The sequence below is a fragment of the Aptenodytes patagonicus genome, chromosome W (assembly GCF_965638725.1).
Source record: "Aptenodytes patagonicus chromosome W, bAptPat1.pri.cur, whole genome shotgun sequence".
Classification (NCBI taxonomy): Eukaryota; Metazoa; Chordata; class Aves; order Sphenisciformes; family Spheniscidae; genus Aptenodytes; species Aptenodytes patagonicus.
In genome coordinates, this window is record NC_134981.1 from 15,631,784 (window position 1) to 15,652,666 (window position 20,883).

General features: G+C 42.8%; 1 protein-coding gene across 5 annotated transcripts in view; it reads right to left on the reverse strand.

The window, feature by feature from the left end:
- The window catches only part of LOC143172053 (nuclear factor 1 B-type-like), a 195,745-nt gene that overhangs the window by 9,595 nt on the left and 165,267 nt on the right, over positions 1 to 20,883 (reverse strand). For 2 of the 5 annotated variants that reach the window (XM_076361277.1, XM_076361276.1), the window contains exon 11: positions 20,363 to 20,445. The exons of the other annotated variants lie outside the window; for them this stretch is intronic. In XM_076361277.1, coding sequence (XP_076217392.1) covers positions 20,363 to 20,445 — 83 coding nt within the window. The remainder of the gene's footprint in view (positions 1 to 20,362; positions 20,446 to 20,883) is intronic. 5 annotated transcript variants of the gene reach the window in all.

Sequence of the window (20,883 nt, forward strand, 5' to 3'; positions counted from 1 at the left end):
TACCCAAACTGTACGCCTTCATCTTGCTATTTAAGGATAAAGGTATTTTTCATTGAAGTTTATTAATTTAGTGTTACTGAAAGTGGTATTACTTAGTGAAAGGTGATAAAATAATCTAATCTTGTTCTAGACTCAGAATAACAGCATTTAAAATACTTTATTAAATTTAAATATAATAAGGAATGCACTAAATGTAAGCTAAACCAAATTCTTCCCAGATACTCAAATCATCAGTTCTGCCTTCACAGATTGCTCATGTAACCCTATATAGCTGTTTTTAACAGCTGTTTCACAGTGCTAGCAGATTTATTGAAAATATATACTGCTTATTTTTAAGTTTAAGAAATTAAACTTTTGTCTTGTGAATAAAACATACAAAAAGCATACATTTTTAACCTTTGTCATGCTATATATAAATTACTGTATACCGTGCATGACACAGCACTCTGAATTGAAGAGAAATTTGTTGCTGAGTTTAATTGCTTTAAATGTATTCTGGTTTTCTCTATGCACATTCACAGTCTTTAGAGAGTGCAGGCTACAGCAACCAAAATGAAAAAAATTTTCACAAAAGCAGAATTAATTACAGTCTTTTCCTGACAAATACATATGCTAAGGACAAGACAGTATTGCAAACTTGACCCTGTCTGGCTGTTACACTCATAAGCTTCCTGCTGTTAAGATCTAAGAAACAGAAATGTTAGTCTCTGGTGTTTTCATAGGGTTTATTTCTTGTTCTATATGAATTCAAGAGACTGTCTAAAGCCATTAAAAGCATAATTAAACTACATGAAATTAACCAGAAAAGGAAGCATTTAATCAAAAAGTTTGCTAGAGGTAACTATGAAAAGTACATTAAATATGCTAAAACAAAGGGGTACATATATGCATTTTGGTGTAGTCATTATATAAAACTGTATCAAAAGTAAGTTTTTAATTTTGATGACCCAATAAAATGTATCTGCTCAGTTACTCAGTGTAATTAGCTGAATGTCGGCTATAATCCTTAAGAATGTGTCATCAGTTACAGTACAGAAGAATATTTTAAGGGCTTAAAACAGTTATAAAAATTCACTTTCAGCCTGAAACATAAGGCCTAAAGATTAAAATACATATAAACAATACTTTTTTTCTTTTACAAAATTTTAAACCTATGTATAAAAATTCTTTGGCCAATTAAAAGCATGAGATGCAAAAATCCCAAACTTACTGTTACTGAATGATTTCTTGCTTGTCTAAGTCAAAAATCTGGCAAGTACTTCCTTTGTAATAGAATCTGATTGCATTTGGTATTTGGGTAAAACAATAAATGGCTAATATGTTACATTTTAATATATCAGCTATTGTATGAAATACTTATTTTCCTCCCACAGTATTTACAAAGATTTTCTGTATGTACAATTAATATCATAGAATCATAGAATCATAGAATCATTGAGGTTGGAAAAGACCTCCAAGATCATCGAGTCCAACCGTCAACCCAACACCACCATGCCCACTAAACCATGTCCCTAAGCGCCTCATCCACACGTCTTTTAAAAACCTCCAGGGATGGGGACTCCACCACTTCCCTGGGCAGCCTGTTCCAATGTTTAACCACTCTTTCAGTAAAGAAATTTTTCCTCACGTCCAATCTAAACCTCCCCTGCCGCAACTTGAGGCCATTTCCTCTCGTCCTATCGCTTGTTACTTCGGAGAAAAGACCAACACCCACCTCGCTACAACCTCCTTTCAGGTAGTTGTAGAGAGCGATGAGGTCTCCCCTCAGCCTCCTTTTCTCCAGGCTGAACAGTCCCAGTTCCCTCAGCCGCTCCTCATAAGACTTGTTCTCCAGACCCCTCACCAGCCTCGTTGCCCTTCTCTGGACACACTCCAGCACCTCGACGTCCTTCTTGTAGTGAGGGGCCCAAAACTGAACACAGTATTCGAGGTGCGGCCTCACCAGTGCCGAGTACAGGGGCACGATCACTTCCCTACTCCTGCTGGCCACACTATTTCTGATACAGGCCAGGATGCCATTAGCCTTCTTGGCCGCCTGGGCACACTGCCGGCTCATGTTCAGCCGGCTGTCGACCAACACCCCCAGGTCCTTCTCTGCTGGGCAGCTTTCCAGCCACTCTTCCCCAAGCCTGTAGCGCTGCATGGGGTTGTGGCCGAAGTGCAGGACCCGGCACTTGTCCTTGTTGAACCTCATACAGTTGGCCTGGGCCCATCGATCCAGCCTGTCCAGGTCCCTCTGCAAATGTCCTAAATGTATAATTTAAAAAATACAAGAAGAGCTTTTCCATTGTTTCATAAATGTTAATAATGGCATACTTCATATTGTATACACTCATGCACACCTAAACACATATACATCTATATACTATAACTGTAATTATAACACATATACATTTTTATATATGCTGTACACACATACACTCACATGTATATATACTAGATGAAATCTATAGTTAGTGTAAATTGTAGTGCTATTCATTGCACCAGTTGTGTCATATTTGTGTTAGCAATAGGTGCATGAAAAACTGGCGATCTGCATGATAAAGGGTGCTATAACAAGTTTGGGATTGCATCGGCTATATCTAAAACCACCTTCCTAACATTAAAATCTAATATTCCACATTCTTTGGCAGCTTCAAATAGCTGCCACTTTGGTTTTAAAAGTAAACCTGCCAGGAAAATGTTTTCTCTTCCTCATGTAAAATTTCCTCCTACAAATCACTACTGCTTAGAGATCAGAATGTCTAAGACAGAGGGCCAAGATATTAAAATACTTAGAAATATCACTTTCAAAATCTCCATCCCTAAAATTTATTTAGTATTTTCTGCTGGGTAAAACGTCTGGAACAGCTTAAAAGATCTTTGAAAGCCCTAATTTCATTTAATGGAAGATTCCCCTAATGTCAGTTTGAGACCAACAGCAAGAATATTGCCCTTGGGGGACCTTTACACTCCAGTAGGGCAAGGTTGAGATTAGCCTAACACTAATTTCTAGCTAACACTAACATGTATTTCTAGCTTTAAAAGTACACGGGACACTAGAATAACATATTTGAGTTCTATATATTATCTGGGGTAATTTTGAAGGCTTTCTGGACAATTACAGCCCTCAGGGTAACTTATGGAACCTCTAAAATCTTTCCTAGAAGTCTGTTAGGATGACCTGCATTTCGGTCATCTAGCTTTGCCATTTTGAGCAAGGCATGCTATATAAACTCCCCTTCAGTAACATCTTCAATCCATAAAAATTATTGAATATTTTATATTTCTCACATAACTACACATAAAAAGAACATGAAGATTTATCCTGAGGAGAAAAAGAAATCCTCTCAATAGGCCAAGTTCTGCAGTTGATCAAATCAGGGTAGTGAAACCTCACATGCAGCCCAACCATGTTTTCAGGCTTGCACCTGCACCTCTCTCATCTCTTACCACAACAATCAGAAAGCAGGAAAGAACACAAAGCCTGTAGTAAAGACTACCTGCTCTGAAAATACTCCTCTAGTGAGCCAATGCAACCACTCATCCAACACAGCAGATTAATGCAAAGGGGATATAGACCAACTAAGTAACAGAGCAGCAGACTCGGTGTTGTTCCTAACTCTCCCACTGCTCTACAAGTCATTCACCTCCCTGTACCTGTTTTGCCAATGGTAAAATGGCAATAATAATGATCTCTCTTTGCAAAATGATTTGAAGCTTACCAATGTGAAGTTCCGCAGAAGAGCTAGATATCAATATAGCTATCTTCTCAGTTTAAATTGGACACCTTCCAGACAGAACTGTTCTGCAGAGTTTTAACTATACAGCTGTCATGTACATTAGAATCCCATAGGCACCAGCTCACCCTCTAATCATATTCTGAAAAATTTTAGGGGTTATTATTTAACCAGATTCTGTATTTTCATATTTTAAGAGTGGTGAATTAAGATTAAGCTTCATTTCAAGGCTCTCTGATCATTAGAAAAGGTAAATAAATATTTTGAAAAGTGTGTGAGAAAAAGACAACTGTTGAGAAAAGCCCATAAAGCTAAACATTTGCATATTGTCATTGTTTTGACTGAATGTCCTTTCATGTGTTTCCTTTCCAACAAGCATATAAGAAAGGTGACCTCTTATTCATTTGCATGTTAGTCATGTGACCATGTTTTACATCAAACTCTCTATTATGATAAGAGACATGATAAGAACAGTCTGCGTGTTGATAACTTGTTTCCTGACTTCACTAAGAAGTTCTTTTAAACAGGCCTCCTGTGTTCTTTCATCTTTTTGCTGAAAGTAAAAGCAATGTACACCCAAAACAATTTAAAAGCAGAAATTGCTTTCAGTGGAGATTTAAGTTGAGAGTTTCAATGTTGAATAGTATGAAGAGAATTCCATTTTGAATTGCATGTGTGCTGGTTTCGGCTGGGATAGAGTTAATTTTCTTCATAGTAGCTAGTATGCTGCTATATTTTGGATTTCTGCTGGAAACAGTGTTCATAATACAGGGATGGTTTCATTATTGCAGAACAGTGCTTACACAGAGTCAAGGCCTTTTCTGCTTCTCACACGACCCCACCAGCAAGTAGGCTGGGGGTGCACAAGAAGTTGGGAGGGGACATAGCCGGGACAGCTGACCCCAACTGACCAAAGGGATATTCCATACCATATGACATCATGCTCAGTATATAAAGCTGGGGGAAGAAGAAGGAAGGGGGGGATGTTCGGAGTGATGGTGTTTTATCTTCCCAAGTAACCGTTACGCGTGATGGAGCCCTGCTTTCCTGGAGATGGCTGAACACCTGCCTGCCCATGGGAAGTAGTGAATGAATTCCTTGTTTTGCTTTGCTTGCATGTGCGGCTTTTGCTTTCCCTCTTAAACTGTCTTTATCTCAATCCATGAGTTTTCTCACTTTTACTCTTCCGATTCTCTCCCCCATCCCACCAGGGGGGAGTGAGCAAGCGGCTGGGTGGTGCTTAGTTGCCGGCTGAGGTTAAACCACAACAGTCCTTTTTGGTGCGCAACATGGGGCTCAAAGGCTTTGAGATAACGACAGATTTGGTTGGAATGTGCCAGATCGAATTTACAGCTGTTATTGCTGTTTAGCTATTATTTGGCAAGCTCCTGTGCTTGCCATGGGGCTTGCTTGCCTTACTGTATATGTCTAGTGCTCATTAGTGGCTGCTTTTTGCTTTTGCTGCTTGCTGTACTGCTTATCATCTTACTCTGCTGTGCCTGGGAACATTTTGATGACAGCAATGGCAATGTGCCTGGGCTGGCAGATGGCCAGGTCATCGCTGCTGTACTGGACAGGCTGGAACTCCAGTATGAACTCGAGTTGAAGGGACTGTGACCTGTGGATGAGTCCACGTGGGAGCAGGACACCCTGAAGCGTCTGTGGCCGTGGTTATGTCTGTGCCGCAGCAGGTATACCTCTGAAGGGATTGTGGCCCAAGGATAAGTCCACGTTGGAGAAGGTACACCTTTAAGCGTCTGTGGCTGTGGATAAGTCCATGCTGCAGCAGGTACACCTTGAAGCATCAGTGGCTGTGCATGAGGTCATGCTGGAGCACCTCAAAGCGTGTGGCCATGGATAAGCCCATGACAGAGCAGGTACGCCCCTGAAGGGACTGCAGCCATGGGTAAGGCCACGTTGGAGCAGGTTCACTCCTGAAGGGACTGTGGCTGTGGGTAAGGCCATGCTGGAGCAGGTATATCTCTGAAGGCATTGTGGCCCATGGAGATGGCCACGCTGAAACAGGTGTACCTCAAAGCGACTGTGGCTGTGGATAAGTCTATGCCACAGCAGGTATACCCCTGGAGAGACTGTGGCTCATAGATAAGGCTCCACTTGGAGCAGGTACAACTCTAAGGGACTGCAGTCTGTGGATAAGTCCAAGCTGGAGCAGGGGCAAGGGGAGGAGTTCATTGCAATGTTAAACCCTATGGTCTGGTCCAAAGGGAGGAGGGGTGGAGATTGTAATGGAAATACCTTTAAATTTTTGTAACCCGGGATCTGAGTTGTGTGTTATGGGAATTACTATAGCAGGAACCACCTGAACCAATGGAGGACAAGCCTTACAAGAAGCAGTGCAAGTGCAGCAGTGACCCGACCTGAGCTGGCTTTGGTGCCCAAACTCCATGCAACACACCACCTCTCCTGTCCTGAGCGACGACCATAACAGATTGAGCCCAGAGTCATAAACCAAATGAACTCAATGGACATTTTGTGGATATTTTATGGGCATTTTACAGGGGTGGTCCATAGACTAAGGGAATGATATCTGTGTATTATATGGGAAGGGGGGAGGTGGTTAATATGATGTTGTATTGGATAGTGTGGGACCTGAGCATGACGTAAATGGTATGGAACAAGGGGTGGAGAATGTGCTGGTTTTGGCTGGGATAGAGTTAATTTTCTTCATAGTAGCTTGTATGCTGCTATGTTTTGGATTTCTGCTGGAAAGAGTGTTCATAATACAGGGATGTTTTTGTTATTGCTGAGCAGTGCTTACACAGAGTCAAGGCCTTTTCTGCTTCTCACACCACCCCACCAGCGAGTAGGCTGGGGGTGCACAAGAAGCTGGGAGGGGACACTGATGGGACAGCTGACCTCAACTGACCAAAGGGATATTACATACCATATGACGTCATGCTCAGCATATAAAGCTGGGGGAAGAAAGAGGAAGTGGGGGATGTTCAGAGTTATGGTGTTTTATCTTCCCAAGTAACCGTTACGCATGATGGAGCCCTGCTTTCCCAGAGATGGTGTCCTGGATTCGGCAGGGATAGAGATAATTTCCTTCCTAGTAGCTGGTACAAAGCTGTGTTTTGGATTTAGGAGGAGAACAAAGTTGATAACACACCCATGTTTTAGTTGTTGCTAGGTAATGCTTATACTAGCCAAGGACTTTTCAGCTTCCCATGCTCTACCGACTGAGAAGGCTGGAGGTGCACAAGAAGCTGGGAGGGGGCACAGCCAAACTGGCCAAAGGGACATTCCCTACCATGTGACGTCATGCTCAGTACATAAACTGGGGAAAGCTGGCCGGGGGGGCTGCTGCTCGGGGACTGGCTGGGCATGGGTCGGCGGGTGGTGAGCAATTGTACTGTGCATCACTTGCTTTGTGTATTATTATTATTATCATATTATTATTATTATTATTATTATTATCATTTTATTTCAATTATTAAACTGTTTTTATCTCAACCCACGAGTTTTTCTCACTTGTGCTCTTCCAATTCTCTCCCCCATCCCACCGGGGGCGGGGGGAGTGAGCAAGCGGCTGTGTGGTGCTCAGTTGCCGACTGAGGTTAAACCACAACGGTCCTTTTTGGTGCCCAATGTGGGGCACAAAGGGTTTGAGATAATAACAGATTAACCAGAGTGTATTAAGGAACTTATATCTGTTAATAGTTGAGGGTCACAATGTTGGTTCCTCTGTTCTCGATATTGATTTGTGTAATCTGCATCGTGCTCTTTTTTCTGCTGTACATGTTAGAGATTGGTGTTGGTTTTTGCAGTTTGCTGTGGTCTGCAGTGATTAGTGATGTCTCGCTTGTGAGGTTTGTTTTTAGAACATTGACCTTGATGTTAGCGTGGTATGTAGGTTTCGCAATGAAGCCGTTACTGTACCATGGACACCATGTCGTGGAGACAACTAGCAATTACAGTGACTTTTCTGAGAGTTTTTTTACGGAGGAAATACAGAATGCCAGTGTTACTACCTTCTTCTATGATGTTTCCTCCTTCATTACAGTAATTTTTCAGTATTTTGAACATCCTTAGGCAGTTAAGATACTTCCATTGGTACTTCTTGGGAATACTGTTTCGGTTTTGTCTAAAGCTGGTAAGCAATTTAAGAATATCATCCAGAGATCTGCCCCAAGGCTGAATAGTTATGAGTGGCAGGGTGTGTGGGACAAGATGGGCAAGTACCTAGGCCAATGTGCACCCCCAGTGTTTTGGAACTTCACCCCTGAGCAAGCGCAGAATCCTGAAAAGTTAGCAGAATATTTGGACAAAGTATGCTGTCACCCTGGCATCTCCAGAGAGATGCAGATCATTGCATCGTGCTGGGGCCTGGCCCATGCCTACCGAGCCCTGTTCAACACCATTCAGTACCCTCAAAGGGAAGAGAAGGTCTCTGGCTCTGACAGTAAAATGACAGGCCCTGCGGCCACTCCGACCCGGGCAACACGCCCTGTGGCTGAACCAAAGAACCAGCCTGTGCCGGTATCAGTTGCCCCTGTACACAAGAAGAAATTTTGGAAGTGGAAGCCGGCTCGTTTAGTAAGGGAGGAAGAAGCTTCTTCCAAAAGGGAACCGGAGGAAGAACTGTACCCTGGAGAAGGGCCATCACGAGAACGGGAGGAGGAGGGCCGGCCGCTGATCAGGGAGGAAGAAGAGGAAGAACTCATAAACGAGGCAGTGATCACCCAATCGCTATCCCTGAGTGAGCTGCGAGATATACGAAAAGATTTCAGCCGTCGTCCAGGTGAGCATATTGTCACCTGGCTGCTCCGATGCTGGGATAATGGAGCCAGTAGCCTAGAATTAGAGGGTAGGGAAGCCAAGCAGCTGGGATCCCTTTCTAGGGAAGGGGGCATTGACAAAGTGATTGGAAAAGGGACACGAGTCCTCAGCCTTTGGAGGCAACTCTTGTCAAGCGTGAAGGAAAGGTATCCCTTCAAGGAAGATGTCATGTGTCGCCCAAGCAAGTGGACCACCATGGAGAAGGGTATCCAGTTTCTGAGAGAATTAGCTGTGCTGGAGGTGATTTATGGTGACCTGAGCAATGAACAGCTATCCAAAGATCCGGACGAAGTCAAGTGCACACGACCCATGTGGCGGAAGTTTATAAGGAGCGCACCATCGTCATACGCCAATTCATTGGCAGTGATGACCTGGAAAGATGGAGAGGAACAAACAGTGGATGAATTGGCTAGTCAACTCCGGCAATATGAGGAAAGTCTCTCTTCCTCCCTCATCTCGGCTGTGGAAAAACTGTCCCGGGAGATCCAGCAACTCAGAGAGGATAGGTCCTACTCCCCACCTGTACGGACCAATACCTCAGCTATTAGGAGTCAGCGTTCTTTTGCTCAAGAGAGAGAATACAAAGGGTACACACCACGGGGCACCCTATGGTTTTACCTGCGTGACCACAGAGAGGACGTGAGGAAGTGGGATGGGAAACCTACCTCAGCCCTAGGGGCACGGGTACGTGAATTGCAAGGGAAAACAATCACAGAAAGGGGTTCTTCCAGGAAAATTGCTGCTCCAGTTTCCAGCGGGGAGTTCCCCAGACAGAGTAGAAGGGCTGATCTTACTCTTGATGTTAATGAAGAGACTTCTGACTCGTACGTACAAGAAGTGAGAAACGAGTACTGTGATGAGGCTTAGAGGGGCCCTGCCTCCAGCCAGGGGGAGGAAAGGGACAACCAGGTTTACTGGACTGTGTGGATTCGGTGGCCTGGCACATCAGACCCACAGAAGTATAAAGCTCTAGTAGACACCGGTGCACAGTGCACCCTAATGCCATCAAGCTATAAAGGGGCAGAACCCATCTGTATTTCTGGGGTGATGGGGGGATCCCAACAGCTAACTGTATTGGAAGCCGAAGTAAGTCTAACTGGGAATGGGTGGCAGAAGCACCCCATTGTGACTGGCCCAGAGGCTCCGTGCATCCTTGGCATAGACTCCCTCAGGAGAGGGTATTTCAAGGACCCAAAAGGGTACCGGAGGGCTTTTGGTATAGCTGCCTTGGAGACGGAAGAAATTAAACAGCTGTCCACCTTGCCTGGTCTCTCGAAGGACCCCTCTGTTGTAGGATTGCTGAAGGTCGAAGACCAACAGGTGCCAATCGCTACCACCACGGTGCACCGGCGGCAATATTGCACCAACTGAGACTCCTTGATTCCCATTCATGAGCTGATTCGTCGACTGGAGAGCCAAGGAGTGATCAGCAAGACTCGTTCACCCTTTAACAGTCCCATATGGCCAGTGCGGAAGTCTAATGGAGAGTGGAGACTAACAGTAGACTATCGTGGCCTAAATGAAGTCACGCCACCGCTGAGTGCTGCTGTGCCAGACATGCTAGAACTTCAATACGAACTGGAGTCAAAGGCAGCCAAGTGGTATGCCACAATTGATATTGCTAATGCGTTTTTCTCAATCCCTTTGGCAGCGGAGTGCAGGCCACAATTTGCTTTCACTTGGAGGGGCGTCCAGTACACCTGGAACCGACTGCCCCAGGGGTGGAAACACAGCCCCACCATTTGCCATGGACTGATCCAGACTGCACTGGAGCAGGGTGGAGCTCCAGAACACCTGCAATACATTGATGACATCATTGTGTGGGGCAACACAGCAGGAGAAGTTTTTGAAAAAGGGAAGGAAATAGTCCAAATCCTGCTGAAGGCCGGTTTTGCCATAAAACAAAGTAAGGTCAAGGGACCTGCACAGGAGATCCAGTTTTTAGGAATAAAATGGCAAGATGGACATCCTCAGATCCCAATGGATGTGATCAACAAAATAACAGCCATGTCTCCACCAACTAGCAAAAAGGAAACACAAGCTTTCTTAGGCGTCGTGGGTTTTTGGAGAATGCACATTCCAAATTACAGTCTGATTGTAAGCCCTCTCTATCAAGTGACCCAGAAGAAGAACGGTTTCAAATGGGGCCCTGAGCAACGACAAGCTTTTGAACAAATTAAAGAGGAGATAGTTCATGCAGTAGCCCTGGGGCCAGTCCGGGCAGGACAAGATGTAAAAAAAATGTGCTCTACACCACAGCCGGGGAGAATGGCCCTACCTGGAGCCTCTGGCAGAAAGCACCAGGGGAGACTCGAGGTCGACCCCTAGGGTTTTGGAGTCGGGGATACAGAGGATCCGAGGCCCGCTATACTCCAACTGAAAAAGAGATATTGGCAGCATATGAAGGGGTTCGAGCTGCTTCGGAAGAGATCGGCACTGAAGCACAGCTCCTCCTGGCACCCCGACTGCCGGTGCTGGGCTGGATGTTCAAAGGGAGGGTCCCATGTACGCATCATGCAACTGATGCTATGTGGAGTAAGTGGGTCGCACTGATCACACAACGGGCTCGAATAGGAAACCCCAGTCGCCCAGGAATCCTGGAAGTGATCATGGATTGGCCAGAGGGCAAAGATTTTGGAATATCGCCAGAGGAGGAGGTAACGCGTGCTGAGGAGGCCCCAATGTATAATGAACTACCAGAAAATGAGAAGCAATATGCCCTGTTCACTGATGGGTCCTGTCGTCTTGTGGGAAAGCATCAGAGGTGGAAGGCTGCTGTGTGGAGTCCTATGCGACAAGTTGTAGAAACTGCTGAAGGAGAAGGTGAATCGAGCCCATTTGCAGAAGTAAAGGCCATCCAGCTGGCTTTAGACATTGCTGACCGAGAAAAGTGGCCAGTGCTCTATCTCTAGACTGACTCATGGATGGTGGCAAATGCCCTGTGGGGGTGGTTGCAGCAATGGAAGCGGAGCAACTGGCAGCGCAGAGGCAAACTCATCTGGGCTGCCGCATTGTGGCAAGATATTGCTGCCCGGGTGGAGAACCTGGTTGTAAAAGTCCATCACGTAGATGCTCACATACCTAAGAGTCGGGCCACTGAAGAACATCAAAACAACCAGCAGGTGGATCAGGCTGCTAAGATTGAAGTGGCTCAGGTGGATCTGGACTGGCAACATAAGGGTGAATCATTTCTAGCTCGGTGGGCCCATGACACCTCAGGCCACCAAGGAAGAGATGCAACATACAGATGGGCTCGTGATCGAGGGGTGGACTTGACCATGGACACTATTGCGCAGGTTATCCATGAATGCGAAACATGCGCTGCGATCAAGCAAGCCAAGCGGTTAAAGCCTCTTTGGTATGGAGGACGATGGCTGAAATATAAATATGGGGAGGCCTGGCAGATCGATTATATCACACTCCCACAAACCCGCCAAGGCAAGCGCCATGTGCTTACAATGGTGGAGGCAACCACCGGATGGCTGGAAACATATCCCGTGCCCCATGCCACTGCCCGGAACACTATCCTGGGCCTTGGAAAGCAAGTCCTATGGCGACATGGCACTCCAGAAAGAATTGAGTCAGACAACGGGACTCATTTCGAAACAACCTCATAGACCCCTGGGCCAAAGAGCCCATTGAGTGGGTATATCACATCCCCTGTCATGCACCAGCCTCTGGGAAAATTGAACGCTACAATGGACTGTTAAAGACTATACTGAGAGCAATGGGTGGCGGGACATTCAAACATTGGGATACGCATTTAGCAAAGGCCACCTGGTTAGTCAACACGAGGGGATCTGCCAATCGAGCTGGCCCTGCCCAGTCAGAACTTTTACGTACTGTAGATGGGAATAAAGTCCCTGTAGTGCACATAAAAAATATGTTGGGGAAGACAGTCTGGGTTATTCCTGCCTCGGGCAAAGGCAAACCCATCCGTGGGATTGCTTTTGCTCAAGGACCTGGGTGCACTTGGTGGATAATGCGGAAGGATGGGGAAGTCCGATGTGTGCCTCAAGGGGATTTGATTTTGGGTGAGAATAGCCAATGATCTGAATTCTGTGATGTTAAGTACTAACTATAGTTATAATAGTTATACTAATAATACACAGATATACTAATCATACTAATAATATTATATGCCATACTAATGTTATTACAATAAGAATCACCCAGACTAATGAAGAATAACTTCAGTGAAACCAAGCAAAGCACAGTGATGATGGTACCAGAACTGACTTCAACATGAAACAATCCAACACCACATACTGTCTCCATCTTTCCTGCCCTGGAAGATTATTATGACAGATGGAGCCCGAAGTCATGGACTAAATGAACTCACCGAACGTTTTAGAGGGATGGCCCACAGACAAAGGGAATGATATCTCTGTGTGTGTGTGTATATATATATAGAAAAAAAGGGGGTGGTGATTAATGAAAATGTACTGGAAAATATGAGACTTGAGCATGACGCAGATGGTATAGAATAAGGGGTGGATATTGTCCTGGTTTCGGCAGGGATAGAGTTAATTTCCTTCCTAGTAGCTGGTACAGTGTTTTGGATTTAGGATGAGAACAAAGATGATAACGCACCGATGTTTTAGTTGTTGCTAGGTAATGCTTACACTAGCCAAGGACTTTTCAGCTTCCCATGCTCTACTGACTGAGGAGGCTGGAGGTGCACAAGAAGCTGGGAGGGGGCACAGCCAAACTGGCCAAAGGGACATTCCATACCATGTGACGTCATGCTCAGTACATAAACTGGGGAAAGCTGGCCGGGGGGGCCGCTGCTCGGGGACTGGCTGGGCATCGGTCGGCAGGTGGTGAGCAATTGCACTGTGCATCACTTGCTTTGTGTATTATTATTATTTTCATATCATTATTATTATTATCATTTTATTTCAATTATTAAACTGTTTTTATCTCAACCCACGAGTTTTTCTCACTTGTGCTCTTCCAATTCTCTCCCCCATCCCACCGGGGGCGGGGGGAGTGAGCAAGCGGCTGTGTGGTGCTCAGTTGCCGACTGAGGTTAAACCACGACAGATGGCTGAACACCTGCCTGCCGATGGGAAGTAGTGAATGAATTCCTTGTTTTGCTTTGCTTGCGTGCACGGCTTTTGCTTTCCCTATTAAACTGTCTTTATCTCAAACCATGAGTTTTCTCACTTTTACCCTTCCGATTCTCTCCCCCATCCCACCGGGGCAGGGAGTGAGTGAGCGGCTGTGTGGTGCTTAGTTGCCAGCTGGGGTTAAACCATGACAGTAACTAAACAATGCATCTAGAAACAAGAATTTCCTACTGAAGTTTCAGGACAGTCCTGTATGTAATAAATAATTAAATAAAAAGCTGTTTACCATATTCTCATTTTAAAATTACATTTCACAGACAAGAAGTTTTTCTCATTACTGCATATATGGTAAAATTGCTCATTAATAAACATAAAAGCTGTGTGAACATCATGCATACTTTACATAGTACACAGAAAGTCCAGGCTCTAGTGAGTCACAGAAGCAAAGAATGGTTGAGGTTGGAAGAGACCTCCAGAGGTCTTGTCCTACCCCCTGACTCAAGCAAGGTCACCTAGAGCCTGTTTCCCAGGACCATGTCCAGATACCTTTTTAATATCTCCAAGAAGGGAGACTCCACAGCCTCCCTGGGCAACCTGTTCCAGTGCTCAGTCACCCTCACAGCAAAAAAAGTGTTTCCTGATATTCACATGGAACCTCCTGTGTTTCAGTTTGTGCCCATTGCCTCTTGTCCTGTCACTAGGAACCACTGAAAAGATCCTGGATCCGTCTTCTTTGCACCCTCCCTTCAGGTATTTCTAGACATTGATAAGATCCCCCCTGAGCCTTCTCTTCTCCAGGCTAAACAATCACAACTCTCTTAGCTTTTCCTCACAAGAAATGCTCCTGTCCCTTCATCACCTTCGTAGCCCTTCGTTGGACTCCCTCCAGTACGTCCATTATCTCTCTTGTACTGGGGAGCCCAGAACTGGACACAGGACTCCAGGTGTGGCCTCACCAGTGCTGAGTAGAGGGGAAGGATCACCTCCCTCGACCTGCTGGCAACACTCCTCCTAAGGCAGCACAGGATACCATGAGCCTTCTTTGCGGCAAGGGCACATTGCTGGCTCATGTTCAACATGGTGTCCACCAAGACCCTCCAGGTCCTTTTCTGCAAAGCTGCTTTCCAGCCAGGTGGCCCCCAGCATATATTGGTGCATGAGGTTGTTCCTCCCCAGGTGCAGGACTTTGCACTTCCTCTTACTGAAATGTATGAGGTTCCTGTCATCCCATTTCTGCAGCCTGTCGAGGTCCCTCTGGATGGCAGCACCACCCTCTGGCGTATCCGCCACTCCTCCCAGTTTTGTGTCATCAGCAAACTTGCTGAGGGTATACTCTGCCCCCTCATCCAGATCATTAATGAAGATGTTGAACAGGACTGGACCCAGTATTGTCCCCTGGGGTCCACCGCTATTCACTGGCCTCCAACTAGACTTTGTGCCACTGATCACCACCCTCTGGACCTGGCCATTCAGTCAGTTTTTCAACCCACCTTACTCTCCTCATCCAGCCCATACATCAACAACTTCTCTATGAGGATCTTATGGGAGACGGTGTCAAAGGCCTTCTTGAAGTCCAGGTAGACAATATCCACTGCTCTTCCCTCATCTACTAAGCCAGTCGTTTCATTGTAGAAGTTTATCAAGTTGGTCAAGCATGACTTCCCCTTGGTGAATCCATGCTGACTACTCCTGATGATTTTCTTGTCCTTCATGTGCCTGGAATACGTTTCCATGATTCGTTTTTCCATCACCTTCCCAGGGACTGAGATAAGGCTGACCAGCATGTAGTTCCCTGGGTCCTCCTTCTTGCCCTTCCTGAAGATAGGAGTGACATTTGCTTTCCTCCAGTGTTCAGGCACCTCTCCAAAATCACCACGATGGTTCAAAGATTATCAAGAGTGACCTCATAATGACATCAGCCAGCACTCTTGGGTGCATCCCATCAGGGCCCATGGAGTTATGTATGTCCAAGTTGCTTAAGTATTCCCTGGCCTGATCCTCTTCCAACAAGGGTACATCTTCCTTGCTCCAGATTTTCCCCCAGGTCTCTGGGGCCTGGAATTCCTGAAGGCTGGTCTTGCATGTAAAGACTGAGGCAAAGGCAGCATTCAGTACCTCAGCCTTTTCTGTATCCTGTGTCACCAGGGCCCCTGCCCCATTCATCAGTGGGCCTACATTTTCCCTAGTCTTCCTTTTGTCACCTATGCCCTTCTTGTTGCCTTTGACAGCCCTTGCCAGATTAAATTCCATTTAGGCTTTGGCTTTCTTAACTGTGTCTCTGCATGCTTGGACAGTGTTTCTGTATTTCTCCCATGTTACTTTTCCCTGCTTTTACCTTCTGTATACTTCCTTTTTGGTTTTGAGTTTGGCCAGGAGTGCCTTGTTTATCCACGCAGGCCTCCTGGCATTTTTGCCTGACTTCCTATTCGTTGGGATATACAAGGTGGTCCTTGAATATCAACCAGCTTTCTTGGCCCTCTTCCCTCCAGGGCCTTATCCCATGGGATTCTTCCAAGCAGATCACTGAAGAGATCAAAGTCTGCTCTGATGAAATCCAGGGTTGTGAGCTTGCTTTTCACCCTCCTCCCTGCTCTCAGGTTCCTGAGCTCCACTATCTCATGGTCACTGCAGCCAAGTCTGCCTTTGACCTTCACATCCCCAAAGTGAAATCCATGTGACATCCCCATAGTCCCCTATTCTTCACATTGCCATACTGAAATCCATACAATTGTCTTAAGCAATGCAAGGACTGGAAGAGTTCACCAGTTCCTCAGTACCTGGGCCAGCATTAGTTAGCACATTTTACTATGACAGAAAATTTTAATGGTCATTGGCTTCACAAGCTTCTAAACATGTATCCCATTTACTTATGTTTTCCTAACCAAAAATAAAACCACCTAGTCCTAGCTAAAAGGTGCATATAAAATTGCATCATGGCCAAGAATGAGCATGCTAGTTATATATTTAGTTCACTTCAATAAGAATCTTATTAATTGTGAAAAGATTAATCTTTACTTACAATAAATACAAATATATATATAAAAATTATTTTCTTTACTTCAAACTGATAAAGTTCAGTGCTTGTATTTCTGGCAATATTCTAACTTTAGATCCAGAAATTATGTCAATCAATCTCTAAATATTCCTGTGATTTCAAGGATATAATGAGTTCACAAAATAGAGAATATAAATACAATGAGGCTAAGGAAATGTCATCAAAGAACTACAAGAACTCTGGTCTATTGACCATTGGTATGTTATTTGTAACTGAATTATTTTTAAAATTATTTCTCCAGTAAAATTTTACAGCCACTAAAATGGAGACACAAATGAAAATCTGGCACAGAGACTTGAGTTCACTTGTAGAAGATTGAATTTGACTGAGATACTGATTGTTGCTTTTTCTTTTAAGCCACATTTAGAAACCATGAATCTTCAGTGCCTGCACATATAAGCAGTGAGTGAATGAGTGAAAGAAAGGGTAAGAGGGAAGGTTGCTGCCATCCCAGTATGAAGATTATCCAAATTTTCTTTTATGCATAACTCAGTAAAGATATTTCTTAGCACAGATGCTGAGCACAGAACACTAGATTTCAGTTCATAAAATTAAATCAACTTCCAATAGAAAATTAAGAAAAAAAATGTCCTGATGCAAATACTAACCCCTATAATTTTAAGAACAGTCCCCTTCCCCCTCCCCCACTATTCCCCCTCCCCCATCCATTATTAATACTTAACAACTCTTGTAAGTTGACAGTGAATGAAGGAAAACAAACCAAGTAGTCATTAACAATTTATGATATTTTGGGGGAGCTGGCATTACATGACTTTTCTCCAAAAAAATGTTAAGATGCAGGTGACTCTTTAGATGCCACTCAAGCAAGAGATTTGCTTTGCTACTGATGGTGTTACAGTACAGAAATACCTGGCATTTCAAGGCAGCTAACAGCTAGACCCAGAAGCAATCACAACAGAAATTCAACTGCATAGACTTATAATTCTTCATTATGACTCTGCCTTTTTATCAGTGTAGCATGCTAAGTAACACATGTAAAGGCATATTTTTCACAGTATTCAGCTCAGTAAATGCAAATGTGCTGCTCCCATAGGTGCTATTATATGCTTTCACAATTATATTTAATATTATTTGTTGCTATAATGTATATATGCTACGTTTTGGTTCTTTTTTAAAAACAACAACAAAAAAACCAATCAGTAAAACATCTTGATATTTCTCATAACTTGGGAGAATAAATCTTTATAAATTCCCCTCCAATGAAGGAAAAGTGTACCTGTGACAATATTTATTCTTAAGGGGTCAATGTATATTACAGGGTATGGTGAATATTTAAGAGACTTCTATGGAACTAAATCATTGGCTTTCTAATTCAGAATTTCTCTCACCTAATATAACGTGATTGATTGCCCTTATTTCATGTAACCCTTGAGTTTCCTTTTCATTCATCATGGGCTGCTTTAAACGAAATGCATTTAGAACTTGCTAAAATAAAAGTGGTCTCTCAAAGTGTTGTAACGTAATGAAAGGACATAGTAACTCAGACTTTTCTGCCATAACAAAGGATAACCTTTAATCTATTGAAATCATTTAGGCAATTTCTGTTTTTCTCCCCCTTTCTGGATAGTAAGTATATATGGCACTGTCATCTCTGAGATCCTTTTAGGAATTAAGAGGATGAAGTGGAAAATTAATTTATTATCAACTCATTTTATATACACTGCACTTATACATTCATATCTATCCATTCTGAGAAAGCTTTGTTGTTAAAGTATTCTGTTCCTTCAATGTCTTCAACAGAACAACCTATTCCCTAATTATATATACGTGTGTGTGCGTGCAAGCATTCACATGCGCACATCAAATGCATATGCAAGCATACAAACATACCTCTTACATAATTTAGAACAGAATACATAATTCACAGCAAAGATGGAACTATGACATATTTTTCCTTTTTACTCTGGCTCCTACTGGTCACCAAATGAACAATTTACTATAAAAGGGAGAACATTTGATTCTCATAGTGGCACTGAATAGGAAGATATTTTCCAATTGTGAAGTCTATGTAAGATCTATTTTGTTTTCCTCTGAACCATCTGGCCACATGTTTTATCATGGGAGTATATGATATTTGGAATACCAAGGACTTGATGACCCTTGAGATCCCTCCCACTCATGGTCCTATGACGTTGCTGAAATTCTCCAAATTTATTTCAGACTATATAAAACCAAAAATATGTAGAAGATGCATTAAATAAGCAGTGATTTTGTGATGGCAAGTATGTACTTTTTATGACTTCTATGGTAAACTCAGCTAAGAGGAAAATTAAGTGTGCTGCCAGTACCTTCTAGGAATGTAAGATGGTGTCTGTAACTCTTTGAATGAACTTGGAAGAAAGGGAAGGGAGTTAGTTAAACTATAACAAATTTATAGAAAAATGTCTCTTCACATGTAGTGATAGTACAAAATTTTATATTTATATATTTTTCCTGTGAATCCCCAAACTAACAGGATGTTAGAAGATTGTCATTTTTCCAGTAAATATCTGCATTGTTTTTTTTTAAAGTCTATAAATCCTGTGTACATTTTAAAATACAATGAACTCATACTGTACATCTGTCAAAAAGAACCATATTATAGTAATTATAACACATTTCATATTATAACAATCTTAGGTGAAAAAGCAACTTTACCAGAAAATTTACTGAAAAAAAAAGCAATGGTTGGAAAACCCACTAATTGTTATTTGGTATTTTCATAACTGTGTACAGATTTTTCCAGTTAGGTTTCACTGGTTTAAAAAAAGGCAAAATGACAACTATGTTGAATAAACTATCATCTTTATGATTTTCTCTGAACTCTGCATGTGGTGACCTTTAATACAGACATACGGTTACCTTGCCTTTGTAGTGGGTAGGGATAGTTTAGCTATATCACAACAAACACAGAACAGATAGGTTTTACTAAGAATAAAACAGGCATGTATACCAACTGTTGAGAGGAACCCAAGCCCAAGGAAAAAAAAACAGTACAATAAATATAAGACTTTTTTTTCCTGCCATATTCACTTTTTTTTCCTTGAAATATTTTACATGCTGTTGATTTCAAAATCCTCTGCTGTTAAGATCTAGGAGCAACATACACACACATCATAAAATATGTTTAGATTTTAAAGGGCCTGAAATTATTTCTATTACATTGTTACTAACAATGTAGGATTTCTGTATTTGCATGCCTTTGCTATTGACTGTGTCTGATTTGTCAATAAACCACCATTAATCTCATCTATATATTTTCATCGTTTGGGTAAACATTTGCATTAAATTTACAGCATTAATGAGATGTGACATTTAAAATGCTACATGAAACATAAATGATGTAAAAAACTAGAACAAAAATGTGTCCTTATCACATCTGAAATCAGCAAACTAATTTAAACCTATTAAACCAGGAATAATGATGTATTCCACTGAGAATTTGGTTTTATAATTAATCTTCTGGAACTAAAATGCAGAAATGTAGGCTTAAACATCTGGAAAATATCTTGAGAATAATAATTTGGACTGCTTAATTTTGCTTTTTTTTGTTATGTTGATGTTTCTTAAAGGGTTTGGTAATGCTTTTATTAAATTTAGTCTTCAGATGACAAATACTGAAATCCATTCTAATCCAAGATAACAGTGGCAGCATATAGAAAGGTAATAATGCAAAAGCTTGTCTATATCATTACAGCTATGTGAAACTTGCCGACCTGTTGCTGGTGTAGAAAGGATGGGTCTCTTAGGCTCAGTCCCACATATCGACTGGCTGGGGATGTGCCTGAAGCCGTGTAGGCTGATTAAGGAAGAACAAAACAGACTGATAAAAAAAAAGACTTATCATAACTATTACCCTGTGCAGGTACAGTACAATTATGAGAGATCCAGAATTATGATTTATAATATATAGGATATGCCTGTGTTTTTCTTTTATATAATGCAAAAGTAAATTTGGAGCAGATTCAGCCATTAGGAAAGCATGTGCAGTTCCTATAAACCTAAGTGGAAGCTGCATGTATAAATCAGAAATTAGAATGATGACTGCTGTTAAATAATTGTTCCTCTGATTACTAAATTTTACTTTTTTTAAAAGTAATTAGATTAAGAACTATCTTTGAAAGCATTGTGGGCCTGATTCTCATTTCCATTACAGCAGTATAAGTCTCGTATCCAATGAAATCAGTGATATTATGCTGATGTGAGAGAAGAAGAATGACCTATTAGTTTACACTAA